The sequence below is a fragment of the Zeus faber genome, assembly GCF_960531495.2.
Source record: "Zeus faber genome assembly, chromosome: 1".
NCBI lineage: Eukaryota > Metazoa > Chordata > Actinopteri > Zeiformes > Zeidae > Zeus > Zeus faber.
The window spans coordinates 32842414-32859993 of record NC_137193.1 but is presented as its reverse complement, the minus strand read 5'-3'; the positions used below and the strand labels follow the sequence as shown (position 1 = coordinate 32859993).

Below are 17580 nucleotides of genomic sequence, written 5' to 3'. Positions count from 1 at the left end.
TCCTTTCTCTCCCCTTGCATCCTCTCTTCTCCTCTCCTCTGCTCTCCCCTCCTCAGACATACTTCATCACTCTCTCGTGGCGGTGAAGCCGTGCTCCATTAGAACCAGGGTGTAATATCCTGGGACCAGCTCCTGGGGGATGTTGGGATCACATGGCGCGGTTCCAGGGGTCTGCGTTACATTACCTATCCGTCCCAAGCTGCGGGGCTTTGCCGGCACAGAGGAATTTACCATTGTGAGGGCGGAAGCAACCATACCGTATCACATATCACAATGTGGCAGTATCTGACTTTTATGACGATTGTGACACCGCCGAAGAAGACCCAAACACCACAGAGAGAATGAGAGAGAGGAATTAAAAAAGTGGTTTTGGACACATTCTTGGTGTGTGTGTGTGTGTGTGTGTGTGTGTGTGTGTGTGTGTGTGTGTGTGTGTGTGTGTGTGTGTGTGTGTGTGTGTGTGTGTGTGTGTGTGTGTGTGTGTGTGTGTGTGTGTGTGTGTGTTGGAGTTGGCGATCTTTGAGAGGATTTGCCTCTCAGCAAATCGACAAAGTTAAACGTCAACATAAAAAATTTAAAATGGATGAAGGGGATGCTTTTTTTTTTTTGGATGTTGTTTTATGCTGAATTAGGGAGGTAGGGATGGGGTGGTATTATAACCCTTTAGAGGACTTTGGAAAAGGGGATTTGGAACATGGCCAAGCGCTGTCGGAGTAACACGCGTGGAGGCCGGTGGGCGCTGGAGGTCGTCCAACAGATGTCGCTCGCCGTGGCGGCGGCTCGGTGCGACACACTCAGACTGACCTTGATCCTAAATGTCAGGATATCAGTGAAAACACAATATGACACCCGAGCAGACACACACACATACACATACACACACACACACACACACACACACACACACACACACTGACTCAGACTCCACACACAGGGTCAGGGGTCAATGAGTTAGTGATATTGTTTTGCTGTCTCTATGACCCCTCTCAACCATAACCCCCACTAAATACACTCACACAAACCCCCCCACACACAGAGACAGCCGGCAAACAAAGCCAGAGTCCCCCCTTAAACCCTTCTGGGCGCATGCAAAAAAACAAAACACACATTTCCTCTCGCTTTAACCGCTGTTTGCTGTGGCTTTCTGAGATATGTTCAGTTGTGCGTGTGTGTGTGCCATGGAGCCATTGTTGCCATTGCAAACAAACGTTCCTGCTGTTGTGTGCTCGAAAACCCCAGTCATCTTGAGTCATCTCTCCAAAACTTCAATGCCAGGTTCACAATAACTACAAATATATAAATATATATGCAATCCGAGCAATCATGTTCTCTGAATCGTATCAACAATAAGGTGGCCAGGCTGTGTTTGTATGTGTGTGAGCGAGTGACCTTGCACAGTGCTGGCTGCAATTTCTCCTTTTGCACAAAAAAAACCTCTAATGGACGTAATTGCTGTGTCCCTGCAGAACCCCTCCCCCCATGCTTTCATTCAAATTTTTCATCCCCGCATTGACTTGTAATTACGGAGCCAGGGCCGTTTTCCGGCCCCAAAGGGGTTGGACCTAAAGGGTGGGGCCCTCTTTTCTGTGAACATCATTTCTCTACTTCAAGCCCGGGGATGATTTGCAGGCAGCCAGAGCCACTTCCACAACCCCCCCAACCCATCCACCCGCCCACCTACCTCCCCACCGAGAGGAATCTCAGGATTAGGAGTCACGCTCATAAATGTCAAAGGCTGTATTTGAGGGACGATGCATGGTTTCTGCCCTTCATCTACAAGCAGAGGGGAAAATCTTATTATGCTGATTTATGACTATTGATTTCAATTTACAGGGCGTTATTTGCTGCGAGCTGTACCATTAAAGCCCCGGCGACGCAGGATATGAATTAAGATCCAGGGGAATTACAAACGTCTTTCAATTGTGTCTGGGAGAGCAATGACTTTTGAATGAGCAACAGTAGGCGCGTGTGTCCGTGAAAGCAAATGAAGTTGAAGCGGAGCCAGCTTTTGTTTGGCCTCTTCATCTTTTTCTTCAACTTTTGAATCCTGCACTCTTCCCATTGGCTGGCTTTGTGTCTCCTACAGCCAATCACTCCTGAGTGTGGGTGATTTTGAATAACTCAGGCCTCAGCAGGCTTTGTGTGTGGCCAACTTGGCCGTTGGTTTCTTTGGTCTCAAAGGGGATTTGAGCGTGCTCAGATTAGATGCCGGCTGCCCATTCAGTGTGCGTTTTAAAATTTAAACCACTCCGAACGTGAGCCAATGGCGTCCCTGCGTGTGCGTTCTGGCATGATATTGAGAGGACGCACATCCAAACAAAAGGGTCTATTGTTGTGGGTGGTCGCCACAGAGGGAAGGAATCAGGGCAGTCTTGGTGTGCCCCCTACTGCCTAAACAAAACCCTCAACCCAGACACCCATCACATCAATTTTTTTATTGTGCTAGTTTAGTTTGAAATTGAAATTACCCCCAGGCTATTGAAACTTCCAAATTACGGGCTTTGCTCTGTATTATCTCATTCTCCCAACTTGCCTCCATGATGCAGTTGGCCTTTTCTCCCATGGCTAGGGGGGTAGCGGGGACTGGGACCTGCTAGAGGGTGCAGGTTCCTCCTTGTCTCTGCTACTCGAAGGTGAATCAAGCCAGATGGCGCTCTCTCTCTCTCTCTCTCTCTGTCTCTCTCTCTCTCTCTCTCTCTCTCTGTCTCTCTGTCTCTCTCTCTGTCTCTCTCTCTCTCTCTCTCTCTCTCTCTCTCTCTCTGTCTCTCTCTCTGTCTCTCTCTCTCTCTCTCTCTCTGTCTCTCTCTCTCTCTCTCTCTCTCTCTCTCTCTCTCCTCCTCCAGATGCACTGCACCTTTTTTTTTTTTTTTAAATCCTCTATCCTCTGGCACCATCCCTGTCACCTCGCTAAGCGATATGGGGCCTTATCACACCCACTCTGTGTGCAGAGATAGGTAGGTGGTGGTGGTGGGGGGGGGGGGGGGGTGTAGTGTGTGTCACCTATACTGGGCCTTGGTCCAAGCCCCTCCCAACACACACACACACACACACACACACACACACCTATCGCTGTGCCAGGATGCTACAGCACTGCACTGCACCAACTGGCGCAAATTAAATTTGTGGCTTTTGCCTCAAACTCCCCCCAGCCCACTCCCCCAAAGCCCCCGACGGCCATCTCCACCCTATCGGCTAAAGGGCAAATACAGCCAAGAATCAAGCTTATCAGAGAGAGAGGCTCTGGGAACAGAACAAAATGATTCTGTTTTTCTTTGCCAAGCAATGCCCAGAAGCAGCGGCCATCTTTTTGTTGTTTGAAGAGGGACAGCCAATGGCTTGTTACATCAATTTCCCTCCGGGTGTGTCTTCTTCTACTTCTTCTTCTTGTGCATCCCCTTCTGCCCTGAATTCCCCCCCCGGGGATGACTTAAGTGTTACCCAACCTTTGGACATACTAGAAACAATCACATACTAATTAGGCTTACTAGATAGTATGCTAGTGTGTGATTATGTAAGCCCCCAACAAGAGGATGTAGGGAGTCATATTTCTCTGTCTCTATATCTAAGAAGATTTCTTTCCGTCCCTGACTTTCGTGAGCGTTTACATCATCGCAGGCGGCAGAAGTGTGGTTTCTATTTTTAGGTGTCGGAGCCTCAGGAGTGATCAACAAAGTGATTGTCTGAAAGGGGTAATATTTTCTATTTTTCTTTTCTTTTCTCCAAAAGGTTCAGTGCTGCTTCTTTTAATTCTTTGGAAGAAGCTGTAATGTGACTTAATGCTTTCAAAATTAAAGCTGCTTTCCTGTCAAAATAGTAGTGCATTACTTGAAAACAAGTTTATTACTAATAAATCAAAATAAAAGTACTACTTTTAAAATAAAAGTTCATTAATGAAAATTAAAGCGTATTACTTTCAAAATGAAAGTACTACTTTCAAAATAAAAGTGAATTCCTTAAAATCAAAGTTTATTACTTTCAAAGTAAACGTGTACAGACAGTGGTTGGAGACGCCAGGAAATGTAGGCGGTTCAACAGCCCAGGTTCTCTTGAGGAAAAATAGTGAAACCTCCTTGAGTTCCTCTCCTGTTTGTCCACTGTTAAACGAGGGACATTGATTTGGCATAAAGGGGACAAACACCTTTCACTTCGCACCGGTGGCGGCAGTTCATTGGGACGGGTACTTGAGGCACCCGTTACAGCACTACGGAGGGTGCTCGAAGGTCCCCAACAACAAGCGAAAGAGACAGCGAGAGAGAGGAGGAGAGCACGGGGGGTTATACCGACGGGAAATTTTCAACGCTGCATTTACTTAAAATGACTGAAGCAACCTGGAGAAGAAGAAGTAGGTCAGAGCAACAGAAGGAAACTTTGCACCTCTCAAAAAAGAAAAAAAAACACCTCAGTTTCACAGCGGCTGTATGAAGATAGAAGTGGAGGGCGTGTGTGTGCGTGTGCGTGTGTGTGCGTGTGTGTGTGTGTGTGTGTGTGTATGTGTGTGTGTGTGTGTGTGTGTGTGTGTGTGTGTGTGTTTCAGGTGTGTGTGTGTTTCAGGTGTGTGTGTGTTTCAGGTGTGTGTGTGTGTTTCAGGTGTGTATGGTATTTGCGTAGGTGAAGATACTTAAAGAATAGGCTGGTAAAGAGCAGAAATATTGGTACGGGTGGTAACAGTGGATGAGGGGTCGGATGGGCTTTGTTGGTCCACAGTGGGTGGCTGCTAATGCACTATTGATTTCTGTTGTGGAGAAGGTAACATTGGCATCCTGAGAGCAACTCATGCTCACGACCACTCATGCTTCTGTCGCACTGTTTTGGTGTACCGATCACGGGCGCTCAGTCATTGGTGCGCCGTTGGCCCAGTCGGTACCGTCAGAGAGGGAGCAATCGGAGCACAGAGCCGGCCCTGTAGGGCTATTCGAGATCGGGGGCTATTCATAAAACATTCGGGCTGGAGCCCCGGACTGCCACCCCTAACAACGTCACTGTCGCCAATGTTCTATTACTGTAATACCTGAAAGTCAGGGGTCGAAAAATCACAAGATTTTCCTGCTGTTATTTTTCCAGGTATTACAGCCCAGGGCCAAATTCAGTGTGTGTGTGTGTGTGTGTGTGTGTGTGTGTGTGTGTGTGTGTGTGTGTGTGTAATAGTCATAAGAAAAATAAACTGGTGCGCTTGTCTTGTTTTTAGTGTGTGACAAATAAAGATTCTTAATTAATTCCTATCTTACAGTATCTCCACTTAATGTGTCCACTTGACGGTGCAGAGAAGAGTACAGGCATCTTGGGATGAGTGCCGATGCCCAAGAAAAAGTCAAGGACAAAGAGTAGAATGTAGAAGTGCCAGTACCACATGCCAGTTAGTACCGGCCCACTTCGAGATCTGCCGACATAGGCTACAGGTCGCAACATTCACGTGGGCAAGGGAAAGGCACATCCATGGGAACACGCCACTGCCAAGACTTGGACACTTCAGTGCGGTATTTGAATAGTTGTACCAGGGCTCTAAACGCCTGCTCTCCTGGGGAATTCATTAATTCCAGTCGGGTGGACACAAAGAAGCGCATACTCCCGTTGTTTGCAGGGTACTTTGCGAAACTCGGTCGACAGCTGGTGTTGATTCGGCAGACTCCTTTGCATAGCCCAGGCACTGTGTCAATTTGTCAATTGGCCAAAACATTTATTATTATTATTATAAATTTTTTCAAATGTACATCAGCCCCCCACCCCAGGCGCTGAGACAGATCACAGACCCCTGGCCAGATATACAGAAGGAGGGCAACTAGTCACCAATATGTGCCAAGGACATCTCAATCACACATCAGTCCTGTATTGCTTACTCTCATACTCACACACGGCACGCTTCACAGACAAGAAATTGATAACTTCTCGGGAAGTCCGTGAAAATGAATAGAAATTTGATCTCGCCTGTTAATCATGTCTGTAGAATTGGACGGTCGGGAACGTTTGACTGCTTATAAAAAAAGAGAATTCAGGGGCTGTCCACATCATAGAGGAAATGTGAATTACGTGAATGTAATTTATGTCGCTAGTATGTGAGTAAAAAGAAAGATACCTTCTGCATTGTGGGATACGCTGTCCCGCATAGTGTGCAGCGTTTGCATGCTACGTCATTTCATTAGATGTAGTACATCGTCCTGGTACTTTTTACATACTATTTGATGCACGCTAGTATGCTGGTATAAAAGCATAGACGGGCCAAGGTGCCTGTCATGACTGCTGGCACGCATCAGAGCAGACATCAGCACAATTCAGAGGAGGAGGAGTAGGATTTGAAGGGAAACAAAAAGTGATCGTAATTTAAGTGAAAATGCATTGCAACACAAATGCTTTTTATTTTTCATTTGATGCATTATTTGGCTCATAAATTCAATAAAAATGAAATCATCCAGCTTCTATTTTCATCTCCAAGTATGCACATTCTGTGACATATTCTATGACATATTTCAGCTACTTCAGTCTAGGACATATTGTATGTAGTGTAGTGTATGTAGTGTTTGTAGTGTAATCACCGGGTGCGTTGTATTGACATTTCACTACATACATGAACGTATGTATATGTATGTGACGAATAAACCTCTTGATTCTTGAATCTTGAATTTAAATGAAAACGAAAAACACATTTGCCTTTTCATTTTCAAAAACTGCCACTAAATAGTGATCATAATTTAAAGCAACTCGAAAAACTAAACTCCAGGCTCCAGGAGGAGGAGGTAAGCGGCTGTTAACTTTCACTCAACCTGTTTGCAACAAAATGCCGGAACGTGTTCAACTTGTCCAAAAGTAATGTGTTGTAAGTCATAATTAACGTTAGCTAGGTTAATCAACAACATAATATTTGCGGTGTCAACCTAGGAGGGCAGTAGCTAAGGAGGTAGAGTGGGTCGTCTAGTACTGAAGGCTCCGGCTCCTCCTGATGTGGTGCCGTAGTGTCCTTGAGCAAGACAGTTAAGACAATTAGTCGTGACGGCTGCATCCATTGGTGTATGAATGAATAATTGTAAGTTGCGTTCATCTGCTCAATGATTATGCAATGATGTCATTAACCTGAGCATATAACGCTAACTAAAGAAAAAAAGATTAGTTAATAGAGAAGAGTCAAATAATGCGTCATATCAAAAATAAAAAGCATTTGTGTTATTGTATTTGTATTTGAATTATGATCACTATTTCCTTCCATAGATTTGCTCGGCAGTCATGTTATAATTACAACCTTTACGGTTGTCAGCCCTAATAAACACACACACACACACACACACACACACGCACAATGTGAATTTTGCTCCAGGCTGTAATACCTGGAAAAATAACAGCAGGAAAAAAACCTAAAAATAAATACAGAATAACAAAAACAAATATAAGGAGGAGATGCCAATTCCAAATACAGAAAGGGTTGAAAATGGAAAATCCTGTTTGACCTTCATGGGAGGCCCTAAAGGGCTGCAGCGGAGGATAACCGACCCTGTGGGCTCTCGCTAATCAACCGCCATCTAACGCACACTGTCATGAAAGAAATTGAGAAAGAAAAAAACCCCAAAAAACAGCGGAGCCATGCGCTTGTCAGGTTTTTATGGTGTGTGTGTGTGTGTGTGTGCACGCTATAAACGGTTAATAGACATTTGACTTAAAATTCTGCAGTTTATTCATTTATTTTTGTGCTTTTCCTGTGACTGGTGGGAAAAAAATGAAAAAGCAGACGGATTTAAGCCTCTCTCTGTCCTTCTCTCCTACCTACCTTTCTCTCCCGCTCTCTTTTTCCCTGCGTCGATCGCCGCCTCCCTCCCACCTTTCCGCCAAAAACGCTTCTTATCCGGTTTTCTTAACTGAAATCGTGATAAAAGTGGGAAGACCTATGACTCGGGTTCCCAAACAGCATTCTAATATGAATTTGGGAAGCCGGGGCCGCACGCCTAATCTCTTAATGCAAGTTTCCTTCACCCTTGGCAGGGTCACAGGGGAAATAGATGGAGCCTTATCAGCTTTTATGGATTTATGGAGATTTTTTCTGGAATATAAATTTTCAGCTATATATATATATATATATATATATATATATATAAACTTTTTTTTTAACACACAAACATATATTGAGCTGTAGGGTTGTGTGTGTGTGTGTGTGTGTGTGTGTGTGTGTTTGTGTGCGCGCGCACTAACGCCTGTGTTTTTTTTCTTTGTCCTTGGGAATATTGAGTATAAGGTTATCGCGCTGGTTTATATCTCCGAGATGCGTTCTCTCGTTATGGCATCAATCAGGCAGCTCCCTCCAAAAGGTACGGGGCGAGACGACAGCCGAGGGCGGTTGTCAGGTTTACCTTCACCGTTCGATCCCATCTCTCGAACATGAGACTGGAATATATGTAATATAAATATCTAAAATAGTATACATAAAATAAAAATCAAAAACAACCCCATTCGTGTTTTAACACCTTGTTGGTATCACCCAAAACGAATTGATGGTTATTTCCCAGTGCTTTACCTGCTACAACCACTAGATGGCTTCACCACCTGCGGAGCTCTTGCAGTGTAGCACGAGGCCTATAGTGTACTTTAAATCAAATTGGCTTGTGAGCTTTTTAAGTCTGCTGTGGCTCGAAGGCTAAGTAAAACATATTCTAATCCTGCTCCATATGACAAACGGTGGTACAGTTTTGGTAACAATATTTTATTTCATTTATTTAATTGTTTTTTTAAACAAAACAGAGCACCCCTCCTGAAAGCACAGTTTGCCTTCAACTGCTAGGGTCTCTTCTCTGGCGAAGTGAGGGCCAGGAACTTGTCAACAACTTAAAATGAAATGGTTTTTACATTGAGACGTAGAAGAAAAATCATTTACAGGGGTCCGGAGAGCCTGCCCAGGTTCACCTAGCCACAGCTGGGGAAGGGAGCAACAGAGAAAGAGAGAGAGATTAGAAAGAACGCCAGCAAGCAAGAAAAGAGAAAGAAATCAATGCTCTGTGAGAGGACCCAGAGATCTCGCACGGATAGGCGGCAGCGCAGGCTTGTTACCACAGGATATTTCTGGCAGCTTGTCACTTGCTCTACACTTTTGGGTCATGGAATACCTTGTGTTTTTGACATGTATTGTACAGTCTCTCCACAGACAAGCTGTGTGTGTGTGTGTGTGTGTGTGTGTGTGTGTGTGTGTGTGTGTGTGTGTGTGTGTGTGTGTGTGTGTGTGTGTGTGTGTGTGTGTGTGTGTGTGTGTGTGTGTGTGTGTGTGTGTGTGTGTGTGTGTGTGTGTGTGCGCGTGCCTGCCTGCCTGCCTGCCTTCCTGCGTGCCGGTGTGTGTGCGTGATGTACCGTGACCACGCATATATGGCCGATATGCACCTTTGCCCGTCAGCGTCGGACATTTAACATCCGCATCTCACCGTCTCCAGTATTCCCCCGGTCACCATTATGGCCTAATAACCATGTCTGCGTGATTAATGGAGGGAGGCAAAGCTTTCACTGCACCACTCTCGAAACCCCCCCCTTCGCCCTCTGCTTTCCTGCTTCCTTCCTGCCACCTCTGGGAGCCAGAAGCAGGGGACGGGGACCGGCGAAATATGTGCAATTAATTTGAGTGCAATTTATTTTGAGCCCAGGTTGTGCTCCCTACACAGACACAGGCATTGAACATTGTTTTTTTGTCTTCATCTCCTTATGTTTCTTTTGTGTTTTAATTTCTTCTAGGGTCCTTCATAATGGTGAACTCCTCCCAGCACTACGCGGGCCAACGGGCCCAGCTGCTCCTGCGCCCGCTCAGTGAGAACGACACCCACTGCATCCAGTTCAGCTACTTTCTCTACAGCCGCGATGGTCACAGCCCCGGGGACCTGCAGGTCTTCATCCGAGTCAACGGCGGGCCCAAAGGCAGTGCAGTGTGGAACATCTCTGGCTCCCAGGGCCACCAGTGGCATCAGGTGGAACTGGCTGTGAGCACTTTCTGGCCAAGCGAGTACCAGGTGAGTGCAAGGCAATTTCTTTCTTTTTGCAGTACAGGTACTCCTCACCTAACGACCTACCTGTTTAACGACCGTTCGGACATACGACCAGCTCTCTGACCAGTCTGTGTTGTACGCTGCCCACAATACCACGACGTCTCAGCATAAAGCATCTCATCGCTCATCACCCTTTATATACTATATACACTATATACATTATATATACTATTACATTTTACATTTACATTTAGTCATTTAGCAGACGCTTTTATCCAAAGCGACTTACAAGGGAGAATAACATGCAATCTACATTGCGACAGAGACATTAGTGTAACAATAAATACTGCTAAGTAGTGCTAAGTAATGTAAGTTAGGAGAGGAGGTGCACTCTGAAGAGCTGGGTCTTCAAGTGCTTCTTAAAGACAGAGAGGGAGGTCCCTGCTCTGGTCGTTTTTGGGAGCTCGTTCCACCAACGTGGAACTACAAATGAGAATAACCTGGATTGCCGTGGTTGTACGGCCGGCAGAGCCAGGCGACGCTCATTTGACGAGCGCAGCATCCGGGGGGTAACATGTGCTTTTACAAGAGCATTTAAGTAGGTGGGAAAATTCCACACAATCATTCTGTAGGCAAGCATAAGAGACTTGAACTTGATGCGAGCGGCTACAGGTAGCCAGTGGAGCTCGATGAGCAGCGGAGTTACATGTGCCCTCTTTGGCTGGTTGAACACCAGTCGCGCTGCCGCATTCTGTATCATCTGTAGTGGCTTCACTGCACAGGCCGGCAAGCCTGTTAAGAGAGCGTTGCAGTAGTCAAGACAGGACATCACCAAGGTTTGTACCAGCAGTTGAGTGGCATATTGGGTCAGGTACAGCCTGACTTTTCGGATGTTGAAAAGTGCGAAGCGGCAGGACCAGGAGACGGCAGCAACATGGTCCGAGAATGTCAGTTGGTCATCAATAATGACACCAAGATTCCTTGCAGCCTTGGTAGGAACAAGAGATAGAGTCGATTTTAATGTCAATGTTGTGATAAATACCTTGTTTGGCCGGGAAGATCAGCAGTTCTGTTTTCGCCATGTTTAGTTGAAGATGATAATCCTTCATCCATGTGGATATGTCAGCGAGATAATCCGAGATCCGTGTCGAGACAGTGGGGTCGTCGGGCGGGAAGGACAGATAGAGTTGAGTATCATCCGCATAGCTGTGATCTGAAAAGCCATGCGAGCGGATGATCGGGCCCAGTGAGGTGGTGTATATGGCAAAGAGGAGGGGTCCCAGCACCGAGCCTTGGGGCACCCCTGTGGTGAGGTTGTGAGGCACAGACAGCTGGCCTTGCCATGTGACATTGAATGAGCGCCCAGTGAAGTAAGATTCAAACCAGGAAAGTGCACTGCCAGATATGCCCATACTTGAGAGTATGGACAGGAGTATGCTGTGGTTGACAGTGTCGAAAGCAGCTGATAAGTCTAGCAGAATGAGAACCGTCGATTTTGCAGCAGCTCTAGCAGTTTTTACGGCCTCTGTCACAGACAACAGGGCTGTTTCGGTGGAGTGACCACTTTTGAAGCCAGATTGAAGTGTATCGAGAAGGTTGTTTCTTGACAGGTATTCTGTTACCTGTCTAGAGACCGCTCTCTCAATGGTTTTGGAAAGGAATGGGAGGAGTGAGACCGGCCGATAGTTTTCTACTTGAGTGGGATCGAGCGAAGGTTTTTTGAGCAGTGGTGCGACCCTAGCCACTTTGAAAGCAGAGGGGAAAGTGCCGGAAGTTAGGGAAGAATTAATCATATGTGTGATTGACGGGGTGACAGTCGGTGATATGGCTTGAAGGAGGTTAGATGGGATCGGATCTAGCGGACAGGTAGTAGGATGGCTACATGTTAGTAGTTTAGATACCTCACTTTCAGCGAGGGGGGTGAAACCAGGGAACGATGAGCCTAGGGCTGGAGGAGACAGGTTGTGAGTAAGTTGTTTAGTGAATTGGCTGCTGATGGCTGCCACTTTGTTAGTAAAAAAAGAGGCAAGGCAATCAGCAGTGAGGTTAGTAGCTGAAGGAGGTGGTGGAGGGTAAAGCAGACTTGAAGGTGGAGAATAACTTTTGTGTCTGTGGCACCGTTGATCCTATCGTTGAAGAAGGCCTCCTTTGCAGCAGTGATGCTGGAGGAGAAGGAGGACAGCAGTGTCTGGTAGCTTGCAAGATCTTCGGTTGTTTTGGATTCATGCCATTTCCTCTCGGCTGCTCTGAGGTCAGTGCGCATTGTCCGGAGGGTGTCAGTCAGCCAAGGATGCGACTTGGTTGATCGAGCAGGTCTGGTGGATAGTGGACACAGGCTATCCAGACATGAGCTCAAGGTGGAGCAGAGAGAATCAGTGGCATCATTAACCTGCAGAGAGGAGAAAGTGCCGTGAGGCGGAAGAGAAGAGGAGAGCACAGAGGAGAAGTGGGTGGGAGACAGGTTACGGAGAGTGCGGTGGATGGTAACCATGGGTGGGGAGGTAGGGGGTTGTTTTGGTAGCTGGACATTGATGTGGATGAAGAAGTGGTCTGAGAGATGGAGAGGGGTGACCCTTAGGTTGTCCATGGTGCAGCTCCGAGCAAGAATGAGATCAAGCTCTTTGCCAGCCTTGTGAGTCGGTGGAGTCGGGACCTGTCTTAGGTCGAATGAGCGAACCAAAGACAGGAACTCAACCCAGCTCACACTGTCCAAGTGGATGTTCATGTCTCCGAGGACGAGCATGGGACACTCATGCTCAGGAATTGATGACAGCAGGGTGTCAAGCTCATGTAGGAAGTCACCTAGTTGTCCTGGTGGACGGTAGATGACCACCACATAGGCTTTCACCGGAGCAGTCACCAAGACGGCGTGATATTCAAAGGAGACAAAGTTGTTTAAAGGCAGCAGTGGATTAGATTTCCATGTGTTGGAAATTAGCAGGCCAGGGCCACCACCACGGCAAGATGGTCTGGATGTGTGGGAGAATGTGTAGTTTGTGGAAAGTGCAGCCGGGGTTGCGCTATCTTCCGGTTTAATCCACGTCTCAGTGAGAGCAAGGAGCTCCAAGGAGAGGTGGTTGGCATGACCAGAAATAAAGTCTGCCTTGTTAACTGCAGATCGACAATTCCACAAGCCAACAGAGAAGGAGGTCTTTGCAGTAGATGATTGCTGCAGAGACCTGAGGTTACCCAGATTGCATCGGCGTTTGTTATAACGAGGCTTTCTGGGTGACCTTGAAGTTGTAGAGATGTGGTAGTAGCACATTTTGTATGGAGTGGGAAAAAGAAGGCAGGTTAGCCTTGTTCGGTGTCCTTGCTTCGGTGGACGTGCAGAGGTAGACGTGCGTCTTTACACGAGGGTGACAACAAATGGGCTAACGCTTGAAGCTTACGCTTCAAGGGCAAGACCATAAATGTAGCATGACCGGTGATAGAATACAGCTGCTCTGCTGATTAGGACTTGCACCTGGCTAAAAGCACGCCCACATAAGAGAGGACTTACCTGAATAGGGGGTGTGTCTGGAAACACAACCTTGTTGGCAGATCAGGAAATAGCAGTGAATGTGCAGAGTCAAACCAGTAGTCCTAAGTTACAAAGTTAAAATACTGCAATACTAGATAGCATAAACAGAGCAATAATACACTACACAGCAACCTCAGCACTAGAGCTTGTCTATAGTGTACACTATATACACTATATATAATTTATATACTATATACACTATATACACTATATATACTATATCGCTATATATACTACATACACTGTATAAATCTCATCTCATCACCGTTCTCAGTCTTGTTCCCGCAGTCTGTCAGTATTCACTACTCTTGTGTTCGCAATGGCCACGCCCACTTACCGTGAAATAACACGGGTCCTCTCTTATCAACCAATTTACTTAACGATCTGGTCCTAGGAACGGAACTCGGTTGTTAAGTGAGGAGTAACTGTACTGTTGTTGCAGATCATGGCTGCTAGAGCTGCTGTCTGGATAATGGCCACCAGACGCTGGCTTCAGAAAACCTCAGCGTGAATGGAAGTCAGTGAAAACATAAAAAATTCTTGGTAGAAAGACTTAAGGGTCTCAATATCAAAGTTTACTGCTGTTGACTTGATTGGGATTTTGAAAATTATTGTTCAATAAAGATAGTAAGGCTTAAAGAGAGATTAAAGATGACTTGACCAAGGGCTTACCGTAACTAGTTAGAATTACTTCTGTTTCCTCTCACATGCTGGTGATGCCATCATTTTCATATTATGGGGAAATGGAGTAAATTTCCCGTGGAAATGGAGAGACAACAGACAATCCAAGGGGCATTGGAACATACTAGAGGCAGTATTAAACAAGTCAATATTCCAAACTTGTGCAATTCATCAAAATCTGTCTTTGAAGCCACTACAGCGTCTTTCAAAAACACATCCCTGACATATTGTCAGACAGAATTATACATGTGTAGTCAGTGCCATGTACACGTTGGACTTTCCTGGCCATTTGATTTACAACCTGACAGACCAATGAGAGTGCGCACAGGAGTGGGGGTTATTAGCTCCCTCCATTTTGCAACGGCATCGAAGATGTCGTTCTCCTTCGTAGACAAAACCTGAGAATGGGGTTACACTCGTCCCAGCTCAGCCCAGTAACCAACCTACACTCCACTCCGCTGGCCTCATTTGGGAGTTCTGTACACATGATGGCGCCGAGCGTTAAAGCAAGCTTGAGGCTTCAAACTGTCTCATCAGAAACCCACTTGATGCTGCATCCATTTTTTTTCTACATGCTATGCTGAAGGCTCAATTTGTGCATAATTGCACGCATTTGTACCGCAGTCTAGGTCAATATAACTGTGCGCTGCATTGCAATCAATAGCTATTTTGTCTGATACCTCTGTGTTTGGCCGGGGCCCTGTGTTATTAGTGCTATTGTGTAGCGCTACCCACCTACCACCTCACCTCATTATATCCCATAATTTAACTCATTGAAATCCCTTTCTTCTCATCTAGTGCCCCGCTGCCCCCCACCCAGCCATTCCTACCGTCTTTAACAATATAGGCCTCTAACGAGAAGAGGCCATGTGATGTTAGGGGCAGCCCATGTTTAGGGAGTGTGTGTGTGTGTGTGTGTGTGTGTGTGTGTGTGTGTGTGTGTGTGTGTGTGTGTGTGTGTGTGTGTGTGTGTGTGTGTGTGTGTGTGTGTGTGTGTGTGTGTGTGTCGGGGCGACGACCACCAGTCGATTGACTTCAATTCCCCATGACCCTGACGTGTGTGGGTGTGTGTGTGGTGGCAGTTGCTTCCCTAACCTTGGAGCTCTGCGGTCCCATCTCAATAAATCGAGAGCCAGTTAATGAGATTAGAGGTTCCGTGCACTGGAATCAATGGAGGATGGCCTGCAACGTCAACAACCCCATCACCACCCCACCCCCCATGCCCCACACACCCACAAATGCCGCACTGAGTCGAGGGAAGTGATTCCCACCCTCTCCTCATCGCCGCCACCCCCACCCTCCCTGTTGGTGTCAGATGTTGGGTTTTTCGACCAAGCTATTAGAGCACTGGTAGAAGCGGGCACGGGGAGGGCGTTCTCATCGTATTAGAGGAGGGTCCATGGTGTCCAATCTGAAGAAAAGTCCAAATAAATAATGCCTGGGTGAGCCATTGTTTGGTTACTGGGTGAACGCTATTTGCCAGCTGGACAGAAATGCGTTGGCCGCGCCGCAATCTACAGGCATTTGATGGTATTTGTATTTGCAGAATGGCTGACTTTCGTGTCAGCTTTTCTCGTTCCATCAGACAGATGATGTTTGTGCTTTATTCGATTTTTTTCGGGAGTTTTTTTTTTTTTTTCGATTCTGCCCAGTCTTGGTCGTCTCTGGTTTTTGGGGGAAGTGTGTCCGGCTGAGGGAGGAAGTGAGACACAGAGAGAGGGAGGAAGTGGGGAGGCGTGGGGCACAACTCCAAGCTATGCAAGGTCATGGCGCGTATGTAAGTGTGTGCACCCGTAGCCTGCGGCATCTCAAAACAGTCTGCTCATCTCAAAACACCCCAACCCCATCCCCTCCTCTCTCCTTTTGGCCCTCTTTTGGCCCCCTTGAGGGCCCGCACTCAACCAATCGCGCAGATAACGATCGCCCATCTTCCGCCAATGTGACCCCCCCTCCCCTTCCCCTTCCATCCACACACATACACACACACACACACACACACACACCGACTCCCCTCCACCACTCCTCTGCAGGAGCCACCAGAGTGAGGAGTGTTGTGTGTGTGTGTGTGTGTGTGTGTGTGTGTGTGTGCGTGTGTGTGTGTGTGTGTGTGTGTGTGTGTGTGTGTGTGTGTGTGTGTGTGTGTGTGTGTGTGTGTGTGTGTGTGTGTGTGTGTGTGTGTGTGTGTGTGTGTGTGTGTGAAGGGAAAAGTTGAGCTGAAAAGAAAAAGTAATCTACGGATCGGGGAGCCCGAGGGAAGACAGGCTGCTGGAGAGATACGTTGGGCCAGGATCAAACATTGGTCCCACACTCCCTAATTCACAGCGGGGGGTGATACTTGGTCAAATATTGTTCATTTTTCATTATATTTTAAGATCTAAGTTCTATCTTTCATAAGTGACCCTCCCAAATACCTGCCCACTGGCTGCCTGTGAAAATATTGTCATCGATTCTGTTGTGTTTGAGTGTGTATGTGTGCATATCTGTGAAATGGGAGTTTTTATATGCGGCTGGATGACTACTCGCTTTATGGAAAATAGGTGATGAACTGCCAGACACCCGCCATTAGATCGTCAATACTATTACCATCTCCGGGTTAACGTTTCTATATTTATTTATTTATGTGGTTATTCTAGTCTTTTTTCACCTGTAGACTGTGTCTTATATACGGTTGCCATGACGCCGTACCTATTGGAGCCCCATCATGCATTGTGTTTGTTTGTATTTGAAAAATATTGGCCATATATCGATAAGTCATTGAGTGTGATATTTGAGATTGTTTCAACTTGGACAACTTATTTATTCCCAAACCGTAACATATAACTTCAAATACTTTACACTTCTGCAGAAAACAATCAGCTGCATCCATTGTTGCATTCACATCAGCCATTTTCCTCTGATCCAAACACAAACTCAGCATATCAATCATTTTCAAGCAGTGGTCAATCTCAATTCAGAAGAAAATGAAACAATGTGAACGGCCGTAGTTTGATCAATTATAGCGTAAGAGCTTTCCTGAGCGTCTTCCAAATTGGCATCCCCTATATACGACTTCTCAACTATTCACACGTCTGTAATGTGTGACGGCACCTTTTTGGGTGGACTATTACGAGATGTTGCGGCATAAAAGAAGGAGGGAAACCAAACTCAAACTTTCAAAGAATATCTGTTTGGTTTTGAGTCCCAGTCTCGCAGTTACAGCATGTTACTCATTATCTGGGCTGAGGGCTGCAGTGTGACATGGAAACTTTATTTAACCAAGTTTTCCCCACCGAGTGTGTGTTGAGAGCCTCCCTCTCACCACACCACATTCTTTCTTTCTTTCTTTCCTTTTCCCCCCCTCTACCATTCTAAATTCTAATGTGCCCTGGGCCAGTGGTTGGAGTGAAAGCCATTTCTGTCATACAATGGTGGTGATTCTTGCTCTTTTTGTTCTTTCTT

The 17580-nt window shown here is 46.3% G+C and overlaps 1 protein-coding gene across 1 annotated transcript in view; it reads left to right on the top strand.

Annotated features, from left to right (window-relative positions):
- Positions 1 to 17580, top strand: part of ptprua (protein tyrosine phosphatase receptor type Ua) — a 164965-nt gene that overhangs the window by 72272 nt on the left and 75113 nt on the right. The window contains exon 3 of the mRNA XM_080002494.1: positions 9691 to 9962. Coding sequence (XP_079858620.1) covers positions 9691 to 9962 — 272 coding nt within the window. The remainder of the gene's footprint in view (positions 1 to 9690; positions 9963 to 17580) is intronic.